The 16060-nt window shown below is 39.5% G+C and overlaps 1 protein-coding gene across 1 annotated transcript; it reads right to left on the reverse strand.

The window, feature by feature from the left end:
* Nucleotides 1-8066: 8066 nt before the first annotated feature.
* On the reverse strand, nt 8067-9982 carry olig1 (oligodendrocyte transcription factor 1). Its single transcript, XM_043249362.1, has 2 exons — nt 9716-9982; nt 8067-9296 (listed from the first exon to the last, which is right to left on the reverse strand). The coding sequence occupies exon 2, from the start codon at nt 9293-9295 to the stop codon at nt 8591-8593; it is 705 nt and encodes a 234-aa protein (XP_043105297.1). The 5' UTR covers nt 9296; nt 9716-9982; the 3' UTR covers nt 8067-8590.
* Between the last annotated feature and the right edge of the window lie 6078 nt (nt 9983-16060).

A 16060-nucleotide genomic window follows, 5' to 3' on the forward strand; every position in this document is an offset into this window, starting at 1 on the left:
TGCTAAATGAAAGTATTAACTATAAAATTGACTCAAAATGATCAAAATTTTTGCCTTAGATTTGCCAAAATATTATCATTATTATTAAATATAATTATTTAAAGGTGATCGCTAAACAAGACAATGACTATATTTTGTTAATTTTGTCAAACACAATATTAATTATTTAAAGATAATGATTACATTTCTAAGAATCTTCATCAACTCTTCATGAACCTCTCATTTTGTGGAAACATTTCCTCGCTCACTTTGTAATATTTAGTGTTTGTGTGTTTCACACCTGTGTGAGACTCATGCTGTGCTACAAGCCTCCCTGTCCAGAGACACAACGGCAGTAAACAACCATCAGTGTCCCTCAGCAGGAGAGGACAAACTCAGAGAGAAGGTGAGAAAGGGAGGGCAGAGACTCTTTTTTGACAGTGATATGTTACATTTGTAAGAAGAAAAACAAATACATGTACAAATACATATGGCAGCTTGTCCTGTCTTAAACCTACTTTCTTTGTACTTGCATACAGTCCAAATGAATGCTCAAAAATATATTTATTTTCAATCACCAGCAAATTTAAAAAGTTTATTGCATTGCATTATTGACTTATTTTAAACTGAGGGATGATGACATGCTGTCTGTATAGACAATAAGTTGGATTGCGTGGCAAACAATTATTATTACTGTGATAATGCTTTAAGTAGATATACATATGCAGGATCAAATATTAGATAATAAAGTATTAAAACAGGAGATTTTCATTTTCTCTTCATCACCCTGTCTCTTCTCTGTATTTAGAGTTCAAACTAACAGCATCTCTCTGCCCCTCTCTCTCTGTCTCTGTCTCTCTCTCTCTCTCTCTGGTTTTGGGTTAACTCCAACTCTCTGACGCTGCCTGACAGTATGCAAATATATGCAAACGAGGCTGCAGTCAAGCCAAGCAGCACCTGCGGACCTGACCAGTCGAGACCAATAGTGACCTGTGTGCGCGTGTGTGTGTGTGTGTGTGTGTATGACCGTGCCCTTCCAACAGAGTGCATTTTTACACCACCCACTTTTCCCACTGCCCTCCGTAAGCATAAGGACATTTGTACACAGGCTGAATGAAATGACTTTATAATCAGCATGAGATATGTACAAAATAACAAAATCATCTGGAAATGGACTGCATTGAACTGAGAAAAACTAAAGTTGACTTTGTGATCAATAGCTGGATTCTGAGTTACTGCATGCACTGCACTGTTATAGTCCTATATATATATATATATATATATATATATATATATATATATATATATAAATTATTAATATCTAAATAAAATGTTTTTTTGTTTGTTTGTTTTTATACCCTTTCTAATTTGAGGAAAGTACTCAGTTAAAAGTAAACATTTTTGCAATAAAAAAAAATCTATTTCAAATAAAAAGCCTTCTATTTCTCTTCTGCAGCTATTTACATAACTATTTTTAACACTGATAATAATAAAGAATGTTTCTTTAGTCTTTTCTAGCCTTTAGTATTTCACTGAAGTACGCAATGCATGCTGAAACATCAACTTTGTATTACAGGAATTAATTACTTTTTAATTTGGCATTATTATTTAATTTCAGCTTCCTTTTTAAACAATTAGATTAGAGAAAAACGTGCACTAAAAGTGTTGGTAACCCACCATTTGTTAAATGGCAAGTCATTAAGACACATGCAGATTTTGGGCCGTTTAAGAATTCTGCAGGACGGTGTGCTTTGATCCTGCCTGCTGGTTTTGGCATTCCAGCAAGCTGGAGAGGAGGGGATCTGACCCCTCTCTCCCTTTTTCCCCTCATCTTTATTTCTTTCCCTCCACTGCCCTTGTGCCGATGTGTCTTTAGGTTTGTGCTGGTCAGCACAACGTCTGTCCACCGTCTGGCTGAGTTCTGCTGTCAGTACAGTTCCAGAGGGTGAGAGTGTGCGTGTGTGTGTGTGTGCTGAGACTTGGCATGGTTGTCAGTGTTTCCCAAATGAGGAGAGGTGTGTATGTTTGGTTGGGGTTGTAGCGTGGGGAAAAGCTGAGTTAAGGTGGCTCAAGTCCAGACCTTGTCTAAAAATGACACAGACACTCGTGTCTCTCTCTCTCTCTCTCTCTCTCTCTCTCTCTCTCTCTCTTTCTCTCTCTCTGCCTCACACACACACACACACACACACACAGAGCGTTTGCCCTTCCCTGTCTCTGATCAGTGGCAGAGTGCACAGGGGAGAAGGAAGAGGGCATGACAGCATCACTCACACTGAGCGAAAAGCACATGCTTTGCACACACACACATGAGCGACTACCGTGGTCGTTTTTTCAGGCTCATAATAAACACAATAAGAAATGGGCTTTCAAAAGCATGTCATTGTGGATCAGTTACAAATCTACTCACGCTTCTTACAATAGACTTTATTTACAGAGTAAAGTAACAGAATCAGTAAAGCCAACTTCATCAAATGTAAGACAAATAGTTTGAGACGTATACTTTAATACAAAAAGCACACTTTTGAAGTGTAAAATTTCACAATGTTCGATTTATAATCTAGTCCATCAATGAATGTCTTGAGAAGCAAAAAGTTGCATGCTCTAGCTTCTGGCTGAAATATGAGTCTCTCCTCCTTCAGTAAAAAAGTCATCTCAATCAAGAGAAATATGCAGAGATCAAGCACAATTTACCTGTGAATACAGTCTAAAACATTTCCATACAATTACGTTGATGGACTTTTATGGATTATAGACTGGTATGTTTTTAAAATGTTCTAATTTGTTAATAAGAAGCAGAAGACAATTTATTATGCTTGCACAAAAACCTTTAAATATTATTTGTAGTGATTAGATGTATTGATGAACGTACATGAAATACGTGCAGGCCTGTTTCAGGAGGCATGTGTGATTAATAGGCTACACACAAGTAGTGTTTACTGAGCACTTCCATTCTGTCTTGTGTCTCAAAAGATACGCTTGCGAGCCTCTTGTGGTGAAGTATAAGTGCACATAGTATCATCTGGAAGGAACTTGAACTCAAATGAAGTTCTAAGATATATTTATGATGTTTGCTTGGCTGTCAGAGCTGAGGGCTCTTTTTCACAATGCCTTTAAAAGAAAGAAAACAGTCGGATGAAACGAAAATGCACTTTTCATCAAACTCTAGAACACTATATATTATTTACACTTTAATAAGCACATTTTGTTTTTATTTTCAAATTAAACAGTTAATTTAATCTTATTGCCTTTAATGTTTTCACAGTTGCATACAGAGATTTAAAAACATCTTTCTAATAATTGTTATATTGATACAAGTTCCCCCAAAATTACCACAATAACTGTGGTTACAGCCAAAATACCAGTTATTATACTAGGTATAACTATAATAGATATTAACGAAAATATATAATGTCTTAAATATAATTTTTAATGGAAGGCACCGAAACTGTTTGTTTATTGGATATTCACACATTATGTTTCTACCGCTCTCTGTCTCTATCGCACTGTGGAATATCTAGTCAAGCAGCACTAACATTGAAAAACTAACCCGTCTAGTGGAGCACAAAGAGCATCTCACACACACTGTGTGTGTCTATACACACACACAGACTCCCCACGCTGTGGCGGCGGGTTGACAAGCCCGTCTGCCAAACAACTCAATTAAGCAGAAAAGAGTAGGAAAGAGAAAAAGAAGGAACAGAGGAGAGAGGGAAAGGGAGAGAAAGAGAAAAGCCTGTTCCCTGTCAGCTGCACGGCCGCCTCTGCGGGGCAAGAAGGGCAGGAACACATCAGAGATAAAGAAGAGAAGAGAAGAAAAAAGGGAGGGAGTGAAAAGAGAAAGCTCTGTGATGTGTTAACTGGCATTCCGGACCCCAGGGCAGCGCTGGGGCACAGGTCAAACTAAGAGCCACTGGGTCATTGCCACGCCGACAGGGACACCCGGCCCGAACAGTGTGTCTGTGTGTGTGTGTGTGTGTGTGAGAGAGATATTATAAGTGTGTGTGTGTGTGTGTTTGCTCTTCTCTTCAGACTGGAGAGAACTCTCTCTGGCCCAAGAGTGTGAGTGAGTGTGTATTTATATTGCTCTTCACAGACTCTTATGAAAACAGAACAATGACTATGTTTATGCTTTGAATGCGAGTCTTAGTATTTAATACTGAGGTATTTAAATGCAGGGTTTTATATATATATATATATATATATATATATATATATATATATATATATATATATATATATATATATATATATATATATATATATACACATCACATCCAAAATAAAATTTTGTTTACATAATATGTGTGTGAAATCTGCACATTTATTATGTATATATAAATACATACACAAGGATGTATATATTAAAGAAAGATATGTTAGAATTGTATATAAAATATTAACATTTTATATATATATATATATATATATATATATATATATATATATATATATATATATATATATATATATCATATATATGAATATAAATATATACACACATGTAAATAAATTTTAAAATATACATGCATGTATATTTTTACATGTGTGTATTTATATATGCATAATAAAAACACTGTACACACATATATATTATATAAAAACATAGAAACATATTTTGGATGTGATTAATCACAATTTAATCATTTGGCAGCACTAATTATAAAATTTTATTTTATTTTAAGAATTTGTACAGGTTAAATTATTATTTAATATATAAAGTATTTAAATACTTCCTGGGTGTCAAATACCATTCAACATGTATGTATTTATTGTAAATAGTGTCAGCAGTAGTTTTGAACTGTTTGAACTTGAGGAGAACTAATTTACCACTACAATGAAGTTGCGACTAGTAAGTTACAAGTAATTATAGACATTCTGAGAAAATGTCCAGCATCACATATTTGCAGATGCCACTACATTTTATATTTTGTTAGTTAATGCATTCAATTTTTGGTTTAAATCTACAAATTACTGTATATAATGTCATGTAATTTTTCAGAAGACCAGATTTAATAGGCACAAACTGAAGGAATGCAACATGTCTGGTTGATGATGGTTCAGATATCTTTGGCAAGACATTGAACTCTCTTTTCTGATGTCTGTGTGAGTGTGTTTGACTGCTGGGGTCTGGTTTGTTCCCATGCCACATCACCCTGAAACGCTCACAGTCCTTAGGGGCGTAAGGGTAATGAGACGCTGTTATGGAAGCCAATAAAACTGTGTGTGTGTGACACAGAGAGGGTGTGAGAGGATCGACGGGTTAATGGCACAGGTCATTACTGGGCCCAGTAAAGTGTGTGTACTGGGCTGATCTGGCCTGGAGAACAGTAGGCAAGAATTTGGGGTGGAGAGAAAGGCAGGGAGGGTGGAATGGATGGATGAGGGAATACAGGAGTTTTAATGCTCGAGGAGATAAATAAGAGGGGTGGGAAGAGGAGAGGGGTCCCCTGTTCCACCCCTCCCTCCCACTCTCTCTTTCATTCACATGTTCCAATTTATGGCTCAGCATTTCCTATCTCCAAGACTCCCCACGTTGAGAAGACAGAGAGGGAGAGAGCAGAAGAGAGAATAAATGTAAAGAAGATTTCGAAAAGATTCGTATACTAAGAAAAGTGTGTAAAAATTGATTTAAATTATACTTATTTAAATCACTTTAGTTAGTGTAAATGAAAAAAAAAATAGTATTTTATTTTAAACATATTATTTAATTTAAAATAATTGAATTACCTTAATTACAAATATTTTTGGAGAATATTTTAAAATAATATATATTTTTTGTCTTTCTACTTTAAAATTTCACATTTAATTTGCGTGTTACTTCACTTCCTAAAAAAATATTGTAAAATATAGTAACCATTTCTGAGTGAAAATTATTTCTACACAATTGTTTTTCAGTGTGGTGATTGTAAAAGAGTTGTTAAGGTGTTCAGGATGATTACCAGGGTGTTGTAGTGTGTACTTGGTGGTTGCTTACTGGCCCATGGTATATGAACACACTGCAAGTTTCTTTTGTAATCAATAACTACATACCTATGCAATAATTGTACATTTCTTCTTATCGATGGTGTTACACATCGAAGTTTACTAACTGAATGTAGCAAGGATGAGCAATAGTAATAGTGCCGCTTACCTATAGTATAAAAAAGTCCTCTACTCCTCACTTCAGAAAATATATATGTTTTTATCTATGTGTGTGGTGTGTTTTGTGTTGGTGTGTGTGATATATCGATGACTCTCTAACCCTTCATAAGTCACAAAGAGGTTGGTGTTTTTTGGCAGGGTTGCTGGAATAAAGAACCCGAAGAGGAGAGAGATAAATCCTGGGACATTTGCAGAGGCTCTGAAAGGAGGAGTGGAGATCTTCTCACACTCATCTTTTCACCAATAGCTAAGGATGGATGGCCCTCAATCAGTCTTAAACTTGCCCTGACACACACACACACACACACACACACACACACTCACACTTACCTAGTTAGGCTTCTTTATTAGTTCTTAATTAGTAGAAATATAGCAACACATGATTTTAGAGCCTGTAAATAAAAAAAAAATTGCATTTTCCATTATAATACCATTTTCAGCATATATTGCTTTGTTTGCGAGGACCATTTTTATTACCTGTACCTCACAAATATGTACACATATTCTCACATACATAAATTAATGGTTTTAACCAACATTTCTCTCTCATTAAAAAGTTAAAGTAATCGTTTTGCCTAAGAAATTGTGAATTCACAGTACAGAGGTCAGTTTTTCTCTCTCAAACATGCACGCACACATAGTCACACAGTGGTTGGTCAGGCCATATATCAGTGCAGTATACCAGCACACATTGGCATTTAGTGGAGAACAATAGGACACCCCGTTCTACTTTCTCTTCTTTTGTCTCATTTTGTTTTGGCTGGATTTAGCTCCACTGATGAGCTGAAGAATGAACACAAAGAGAGAGCAGACCCCTACATCCTTCTCACAATACGCCCACCATCATCAGAGAGAAAGTTATCACCTCAGGAGAGAAGGACAGGAGAAGATGGCTTTAAGAAAAGCACTGAAGTGAGGTAAAATTAGTGAGGTAATCTCTTCAAGTTGTCAGTGGACATAAGGCAGCTATATGTAAATGTAAGAGGTGGCAAGTTAAAGTGTGTGTGTGTGTCTGTGTGTGTGCGTCTTCGCAAAGAGAAGGGTTTTAAGTCGGGGCGTCTTACTTTGATCTTTCCTACTTCTCTGTTCCACCTCTCCCCCCTCTGTACTTCTTTTTCTTTTTTTACCTCCTTGTAAGAAAATCAAGGCCTATTAACCCTAATCTCACTTAATGGCATCTACCTCTCCTTTTGTCCCGGGCGATGGGCAACAGACTCCTTCCATTCAGCCTCTCGCCCTCTTTCACGCGCCTGGCCGGACTAATCCCCTTTTGCAGTGAGACCGATTATTCCTCGTATTTTATCATTATTCTTATGATTATAATCTGCATTCTCATTCACGCACCCCTATCCACAAGATGGAATTGCTTTTCCCTCCTTTCATGGCTTTCACCGTGCCTTGAGATTGAAAGAATTGCTTCTTTTTTTAACCGCCAAGTCTTCGGAGGGGTGTATGTCAGAGTTTGGGTGCTGGAGAGGGTGTTGTTTGTAATTTAGGTAAGTGAACTCCTTTGGTGGAAACACATTTTCCGGGCATTTGAATATGCGGTTCACAGAGAGTAATGAATGGCACCACACCGGCCCGTGTAAACGCTTTTACCTCAAATAGCAGCGAACGAGGGAGTGGATTAAAGATGGTAAAGCTGGAGAAAGAGTGTAGGCTAATTATTATGGGGCTGCAGGGTTTCATGTGGGGTTGGTTTGGGGAGTTGAATGGGGTGGGTTCAGGGAAGGCTGGGGTGAAAGAAAGCCTCAGTCCTTGTGCTGCAAAAGGGCTGCACAATTAATTATTTCAATCCGTTTGGATGCAGCCGAGCGCACACACACACATGCGCATACACACGCTTACAGAGAACGAGATGTAAAAGCAGGAAATGTGCTGAGAGATGAACTTTTTCACTTGTTTCAAACAACAGACACACACACACACTCTCTTTCAGTATTACTAGTTTAATTGTTAGCAAATACAAAGTAGAGAGCAACTGTATGGGAAACATATATTGGAGAGTTTTGCAAAAGAAAATATTGGTAACACTTAAAAGGGTTTACTTAGCCAAATACAAATTTGCACGTTCAAGTTGAAATGTGTTAGGATATGTGGAAACTAACGTGAACCAAAATGCACGCTCAGTGTTTTTTAGATACTTAGGGACAACAAAAATGTTGCCATCTACCATCATCTACCAGCATTTCAAGACCATGTGACATTCTTTCTTCTGTGGTACAAATAAATTTTTCTTCATTTGTCTTCCACAGAAGAAAGTCGAGCAGGTTTAGAAATGTCAAGATGGTAAAGAAATTACGAAATAACTTGTGGGTGAACAGGTTCACCTATTCCTTAAAATTAACAAATTGAACCTTTATTTAAAGTGTTACCAAAAAATGAACCAGACACCCCACCCTTCACATACATCAAAAACCGCATTGTTGTATTGTTCTTTTTTCAAGCCTTTCTCCAAGGCATGTTGGAATCATTTTGAGAAACGTGTAGAGGGATTAACATGCACCACCCGTGGGGTCCGGCACACCCCACACTGGCACACCGGGCTCTCTGACATGCTGCCTGACCCCCATGCCAAGGGCTCCTCCTGGGTACCGTGTGGCAGAAGAGGGCACTTTGCTGCACCCATTTGCTGCTCAGGAGGGGAAAGCAGAAGTTGTCCTGGCCCGGTAAGAAATGGCCAACCCCCTGTCAGCAGCAGACGTGGTACAGTCCCACTGACGCCCATCCCAATGCTGACCTCGCCCAGCAGACGCCTCATCTCCTGCAAGGAGGAGCCTAGGAGAAGGATGTAGTTACGGGCCAGCACCAGAGTGGAGATCTTAGACAGGCGGCGTCCGGTCGGAGGGGCTCCAGGAGGGAGATAAGGGTGCTGCAGTGTTCCACCTACACCAGTAGGCGAAGAGTAGGGCACCATGACCTCCCGTAAAGCATCCATGGCCACGTTGAGGTCCTGCATTCTCTTTCTCTCACGACTGTTGATCTTTCTCCGTAGCTCCTGTTGCTCTTCCACACTAAGCTCACGAGGGGGTTTTGAGGATCTGTGAGGCCCCTGGACACCCCCAGCACTGGATCCTTGTCCTCCTACTCCTGTTACCCGTACCATTCTTGGCATGAGTTGCTGCAAAGAGCCCTCACCCTGCTCTCTGCATCTAAAACCAGGCACAGCCTGCATTCTGAAGGAAGAAATAATTCAATCAAATAAAATATGATAAAAACTGTAAAAAATCAGCAGTATATATTTGGGACGTACAGAATACTTTGAAAGGAATTGTTCTACCAAGAAGCAAAAATAATTTTATTCTTTCATTGTTATCACCATGTCTTTCCGAATGTTTCCAAAGTTTGACTTTCTTTCTTCTGTTGGGACATATTTTAAGAAATGTCTGTTTTTGTCCTTATGATTAAAGTCAGCAGGGTCCAAAATAAATTTGGACCCCATAAAGTTTTCACTTCACAGAAACAACTTCAGAACATCACCCCTTTGGGTTTCACAGAAGAAAGAACAAAGCAAGTAAAGCAAGTAAATTATGGCAACAATTACATTTTTGGGTGATTTCTTACAAGTTCAGTTATTATGTCATGTCAATTTTACCTTCAAGCTTTTGGTCCACACACTCCAGATCTTCTTCCAGGGATTGAGTAATAATAAAGCAGTTCACTTCTTCAAGTCCATATTTGTCTAGTCGTGAGTCAGTTTTCCTAAGAACAGTAACGGTTAAATGTAAAATGCTCAATGAGAATCTTTGCCCTTTTATCCACGTAGTTGTCCTTCATAGAAATTTTTGAAATGCTCTCCTTAACCATTCGAAGAATATGAGAGAAGTACTGCTGTAATGAGCTAATGTCTTACTCTTTCACTCTCTCTCTCTTTCTGCTCCTGACGCCCCCTCATCTGCCCTCCATGCTAATGATTTGATCATCATTTCCTATGGTTGAAAACCTTGATCGTGAGCACATGCCCCATGTCTAATGAATGGGATTGTCTTTATTACTGCTTATATCAATGCAATACTGTGACATTTTCTTGCATGTGTGGGATATCGTGACATTGATAATCAGCTATTGAGCGAGGAAGCAAATGAACAAGCGAGCCAGCAAACAGAAGGCCTAATGATTCCCGTCACAGGTGGCACACCGGACATACCCACGGTAAGACTGATTGTAAAACATACAAATGGTGTAATTATCTCCTTTTTCCAAACTATTGAGACACTTTCATTTAGCCTCCCTCTAAACGTGAGAGGAAGGAAGAGATGTAAACAGAAAGCATGTTGTTCACGTTGAGAGCAGGAGGTGAGGACATAGAATCTCCTGTTTGTCTGGCAGGGGTGAGAGGAGGGTAAGAAGGTGGCGGCACCCGGTCCCGGTGAATGGTATCATGGCATCCATGCGCACATACTCGTAGGCTCAGACAGGAAAGAGAATTTAAAGAGCAATCGCAACGCCAGGCACCTGCAGGGCAACAGAACACAACCTGCCAGTGTGTTGGGGTGTGTGGAAGTGTGTGTGCCTCTAGCTGACCTATAAAAGACAGCCTGTGATGGATTAGAGCTGGGATGTTCGTCAGCTGTACGTTTGTGAACGTGTGTGAAAAGAAACGGCAACAGAAAGGAGGGAGGGCGAGAAGAGAGGGCCGAAAGGGACACCTGCTCTGACACAGAGACAGAGAGAAGAGATGAAAAAGAGAGGGAAAGAAAGAACCTGGTGTCCACCCGCAACACAGCCCCCCTCCCGCTCTCTCCGTCCTTCCTTCCAGCTTGTGGGGGGTTGAATGGGGTGGCGCGGTGCCGGGGGGCTCACATCCGTACCCCCTGCCCCCAGCGCCCATTGCCTCCGTGGGTTTCATGGTGAGGCTGGAGTGGGTCAGGGACCGGTGGAGCCAGGCAGGGTGGGGGATGAGGGCTGTCTTTGTGGGGGTCAGTGTGTGCTCCGTCTGGGCCAAGCCGGCGAGCTTGGGCTGGGTCTCTGGAGCTGCACCTGGGGGTTCAATCAGCTCTTTCACACCAAGCCTGTTTCCTGTAGTTACCAGTAAAACGCCTGGCTGAGATGGTGTTCACTTGGCACCGCTGGGGTTCCCATCTCTGAGAGACACATGCTAACACACACATCAATGATAACAAAAACATTTCAACTGCCCTCGTGCCATATTAAAAAGGAAAAACAATATATTTTAAACCTAATATCTTCGCATCATATGTGTGGATTTCTGTAAATCATATGCTTTTATGTTCACTAAGGAGTGAATCAAGATCATTGACAGATGATAATGCATCTTGCCATTTTGATGAGATTATGCAGCCTCAGCAAATGTACTGGATCCATGGATCCATAATAAAAATGCTTAAAATTGTCTTAAAAATGTAAGGCCATAAAAAAGATCTTACATAGAATTAAAAAAAGTCCTAGATGTTGCTTTGTGTGGAAGTCAACAATAATTAATATAGTAAAAAGTTTCACTTTCATAAATTAATTCATGCATGTCATAAAAAAATTATTTATTCATATGGATTTTTTCATATGGATTTACAACTGCTGTTAAAAAATGATCATGTAATATGTATAGTCCTAATCACCAGGACTATAAATGTTGTCTTAAATGTTGTACTGAAAAAGCTGCTTTTGTGTTTCACAAAAGATGAACAGCTTGACCCCTACTTGACCAACCTGATCGATCTTTAGTCAATTCTGTAATTTTAACATTTCTAAATTAATGTCTTACAAATGCATATTATCGACCACCCATTTTGCTACAGATTCCTCACTCTATTTCCTTATTTCTTGATTTTACGCGAAGGGCAACAAGGATCCTGCAGCACAAAGGCAAAACAAGTGACCAGTGGAAACACAATGCCTCTCTGACAGACACCTGAGCTTAATTACCCAGAAACAAAACAATAAACAACAAGAAAACATCGGGCATAAAGAAGTTGGACTACCTGTGTTAACTTCGACAGCTTGCGCTGCTAACTCTTTTTCATGATTTGGAAGGTCACAACACAAGCTGATGCAAAAATCAGTAACATTGAAACGGAGAAGGTCTGCTTCCATATTCATTACCAGACCATGGACGCCGAGAAACGTCTGCTAAATGCCGAGCGTGATATTTCAACCGCCGGCTGGCCAGCCCTTCGCCAGCTTGTGTCCGTACTGCACGTACTGCGGAGCTGTCTCGCACACCAACAAACCTGCATAAAGAAAAGTTCTAATGAGAAATTAACAGATGTCACAACTTTATTCTCTCTTTCTCTCCCCTGGAGGGAAGCAGGTGTGGAGGGCGAGATTGGAGGGCCTCAAACTCCCTCAAACGATTCACGTTCACTTTCACGAATGTGTATCTGTTGGTGATGCTGTAAAAAAGTTGACGTGGGGGAGGTGAGCTGTCTGGAGCTTCAGTGCGCTGCGAACCCTGCTTGACATGTTGCTCTGGGCCAGCGGCCATGGATATGAGAAGATTACAAGCTGTTAATAGGGTGGAACCAATGAGCTGAAGGCTGGGTATTGTGACTCCCAGCATGCTCTGGGAAAGGTTGGCCTGGACAGAACGGTTGGCTTCTCAGATGGATGAGACGAGGCGAACAGTCACCCCATGGGCCTTTTGTCAGGTTGCCCGAAGAGCAGTTGACACAACAGATTCAAAATCATACACAGTTTCTGACGTCCAGAGAGTGCTGGGGATCGCTCTGAAAACACACGCTCTGAAGCGGCCCTGCTGAGGACACACTGATTATAGCTGTCATGGGCTACTCAGTGCCAGCTGCCGTGTGTGTCACATTTCACTAATAAGAGCACTCACTTTGACATGTCACATTGAACATATGCATTGTAGAATGCCGTGCCAAAAGGCTTTGTGTAAAAAAAAATGTAAAGCTTTTGTTAGGCAGAATTCCATTTCATGGTTTTTAAAATTTTCTTCACCTTTTTTGTTGATCTCTTTACAGCACTGACTTAGGAATAAATGCAAAGACCGTTGACTTTTGTCATTTCGCTTCATCATTCATTTCTTTATTGATTTGACATGTAAATTGTGAGGGTGAAATATTTCAAGAATAGCTCCTGCCCCTCCTTCTCCTAACATTTTTTGGCTTTCTACAGACACTTCTGTATCCTATCCACAATATTGCAAGTCAATATTGTTAGACTGTTAGACTGATGTACTTGTCAATATTCAGGCAGTATTCACATTTTGTGTATTAGAGTTGTGCAAAATTCAGAATTAAAGACTTGACTCCCTCCCAATAATCATGTATGGTCAAAATGTCCTCCCAGTATTTAATATTCTTGTTGCAGCTCTGCTACATTTCACTGCACAACTTTCTATTTGGATGGTCTGCTTTAGCGATATAACAGTGCGCATCACAATGAACTATACTGTTCACGGAAATGAAGTTCAGTGCAACTCTTCAGTTTTAAGTAAGTAACTAAGTAAGCATTCAATATTGGACAGCTGTTTTAAGATGTCAAATGTCAAACAACCCATAGTCATTTAAATAAATACATGTTAAATAAAATAAATAAAAAAGTGAATGATAATTTAGTGATGCAAACTAAACAGCTAGATTAAAATTAACAAACTAGAAATTAAAATTTTAAAATATCAGACTTCAGTGGAGATCTCATGAAGTTATTGAAATGAAGTATTATAAACACTTTTTGAGATTCTTTTGATACCGAGATGGGCTCATTAGCTTTAAAAAAGACTTCAGAGTGAACTTCCTATCCAGGGAAAGAGAAGGCTCATGGGATATGATAGATGAGCTGACAGCACATTAGGTTTAAGAAGAAGACACGGAATAACTCATTGACTATCTGAACAAGACAACACTGAAAGGAACGAACCAGACCCACACACACAAAGTCAATCAGAAACACACACACCCACAGACTAAAGGACAGAAAGTCACCAGTGGTGAAAATGTTACAGGCGGAAAAAAAAAAGAACCAGCCAAGGATCTAAACTCACGATACAGGCAACAAGGCTTTGAGATGTTCCATTGTTTGAATATAGCATGTGTACAGAGTAAATGACCTAATTTAGCTTTCCGGTGTTGAATGTTAACTATAGCTCCGGCCTGCCCTCCATTCAGGCCTGATGAAGGATGGATTCTCAGACGCTTGTCGTGGCGGCTGAAAATGAGTGAAGATAAATGAGAGAAAAGAAGAGTCGGACGACCCATGTAAACCAAGAGCTGAACACCTCTATCACCCAACCATCCATCAACCGCCCTGACACATGCACACACAACATTTAAATGCAGCAATACAGAGAATGAATGAAAGCGTGTGTGTGTGTGTGTGTGTGTGTGTGACAACAGAAGTGGGCAGAGAAAGTTTCTTCCTCACTCCTTAAAGTCACTAATAAGATTTTGTGCTGCAGAAGGACACAGAATGAGAGTGTGTTCCCAGTGGAGTGAAGCTGAGAGACATATGCCAGGACAGGATCAGATTGCAGGACAAAATCATTTAGAGTTTATCTGGTACACACACACACACACACACAGTTTTTCTGAAAGAAGGAACCCTGCTCATAAGATCATTTCTCTGAAAAGGTTCAGCTGGACAGCAACAAAGCCACAAACAAAAGGTCCAGCAGCCACAAACACTCATTGGCCTGCGGAGCTCCCATGATGCTCTTTGATGTTAAGTTGTCCAGGCCCTGTCCTCTTTTCACATCGCATCCACACTAGGCCAGTCATGAATATCTAAGAGTTCAGCCCCTTACAGGATTATCCCCTCTTTCTTTAACCGCTCAAACATTTCTAATGCACATCTTTCTATCTATCTTACACTCCTTTGACTCTCTTTTCTTTCCTTTGGTTTCTCTGTTCCATCTGTCTTAGTCTCTTTCAGTAAACACATTGACTCTTTCAGTAAACACATTGATCCACCCTGTATGAAAGTGAACTGGCTTTAAAATCAGAGATTTGTATACACAGCACCCCAGCTCATGACATGCAAACAAACACACAGATGCACATATATGCTGTCTCTCTCTCTCTCTCTCTCTCTCTCTCTCATTCACTCCCCAAAGCTCAAACAGCACTAGTTGCAACAGAGAAGATTAAAAAAAACTCTTTAAACCTCACTTTTTTTTTTTTTTTTTTGAAAAGCGCTACACGTGGTAACATCTAAATGAACTGTTTTCCCCCTTGCCTAATGTATTTAGGTAAATATTTAATTTCATTAATCATTAATTAATTCATTTCATTACACCAAAAAGCATAAAAATAACTGCTTAATGTAACAATTTTAGCTTAACAGTTTGTTTAGAGGTTTGATAAATAATTAGCATGTCTTGTCCATATATTGTTCCACAAAAGAAAATAAAGTTATTAAATAGGTGTATGCGATAGAATGTATCATCCACTTTCATGCCAGTCTATCCTTCATGTGATGATTACATGATTGATTAATCATGCAATCATCACAGGACACTTAATAAATCCCAACAAACTAAAATCAAGAATAATATAATGTCTTTTACATGGAGATGCCCTCCGCTCCAAGGGATGTTACATAAGGATGAACAGATGATGGAGGGTGAGATAAACACTTGTCCCAGGGGAGGTGTGGTCTCATATGGCCACTGTATGTGTTCCTCAAATCACCCGTCTGCTCCTCCTCTAAAATGCACTTCTTGAAATGATTATGTGATAAATGACTGACACTCTCTATAACGATGATGGATCAATGAAACTGAGAGGCAGAAGAACACATTTCAGGATTGAGGGAGACCGAGTGGAGAACTTTACTTCTCCCCATATCCCTTTCTTGTTACTTTCTATTGTCCCACAACGCTACAGACGCACTTCATTTATTTGTTTATTTTGGCTCTTCTCTTTTCCACGTTATTTGTGTTTTTCCACCACCTTTGATGCATCTCTTCAATCCTCTCGCTCTAATCCTTTGGGCCAACAAGGCCCAGTGTTTGCGTCTGAAT

Source organism: Puntigrus tetrazona, chromosome 9 (assembly GCF_018831695.1).
Source record: "Puntigrus tetrazona isolate hp1 chromosome 9, ASM1883169v1, whole genome shotgun sequence".
NCBI lineage: Eukaryota > Metazoa > Chordata > Actinopteri > Cypriniformes > Cyprinidae > Puntigrus > Puntigrus tetrazona.

Bases quoted from the DNA above. Each gene is read 5' to 3' on its own strand.
- olig1 (XM_043249362.1), bottom strand. From the start codon at position 9,295: ATGCAGGCTGTGCCTGGTTTTAGATGCAGAGAGCAGGGTGAGGGCTCT.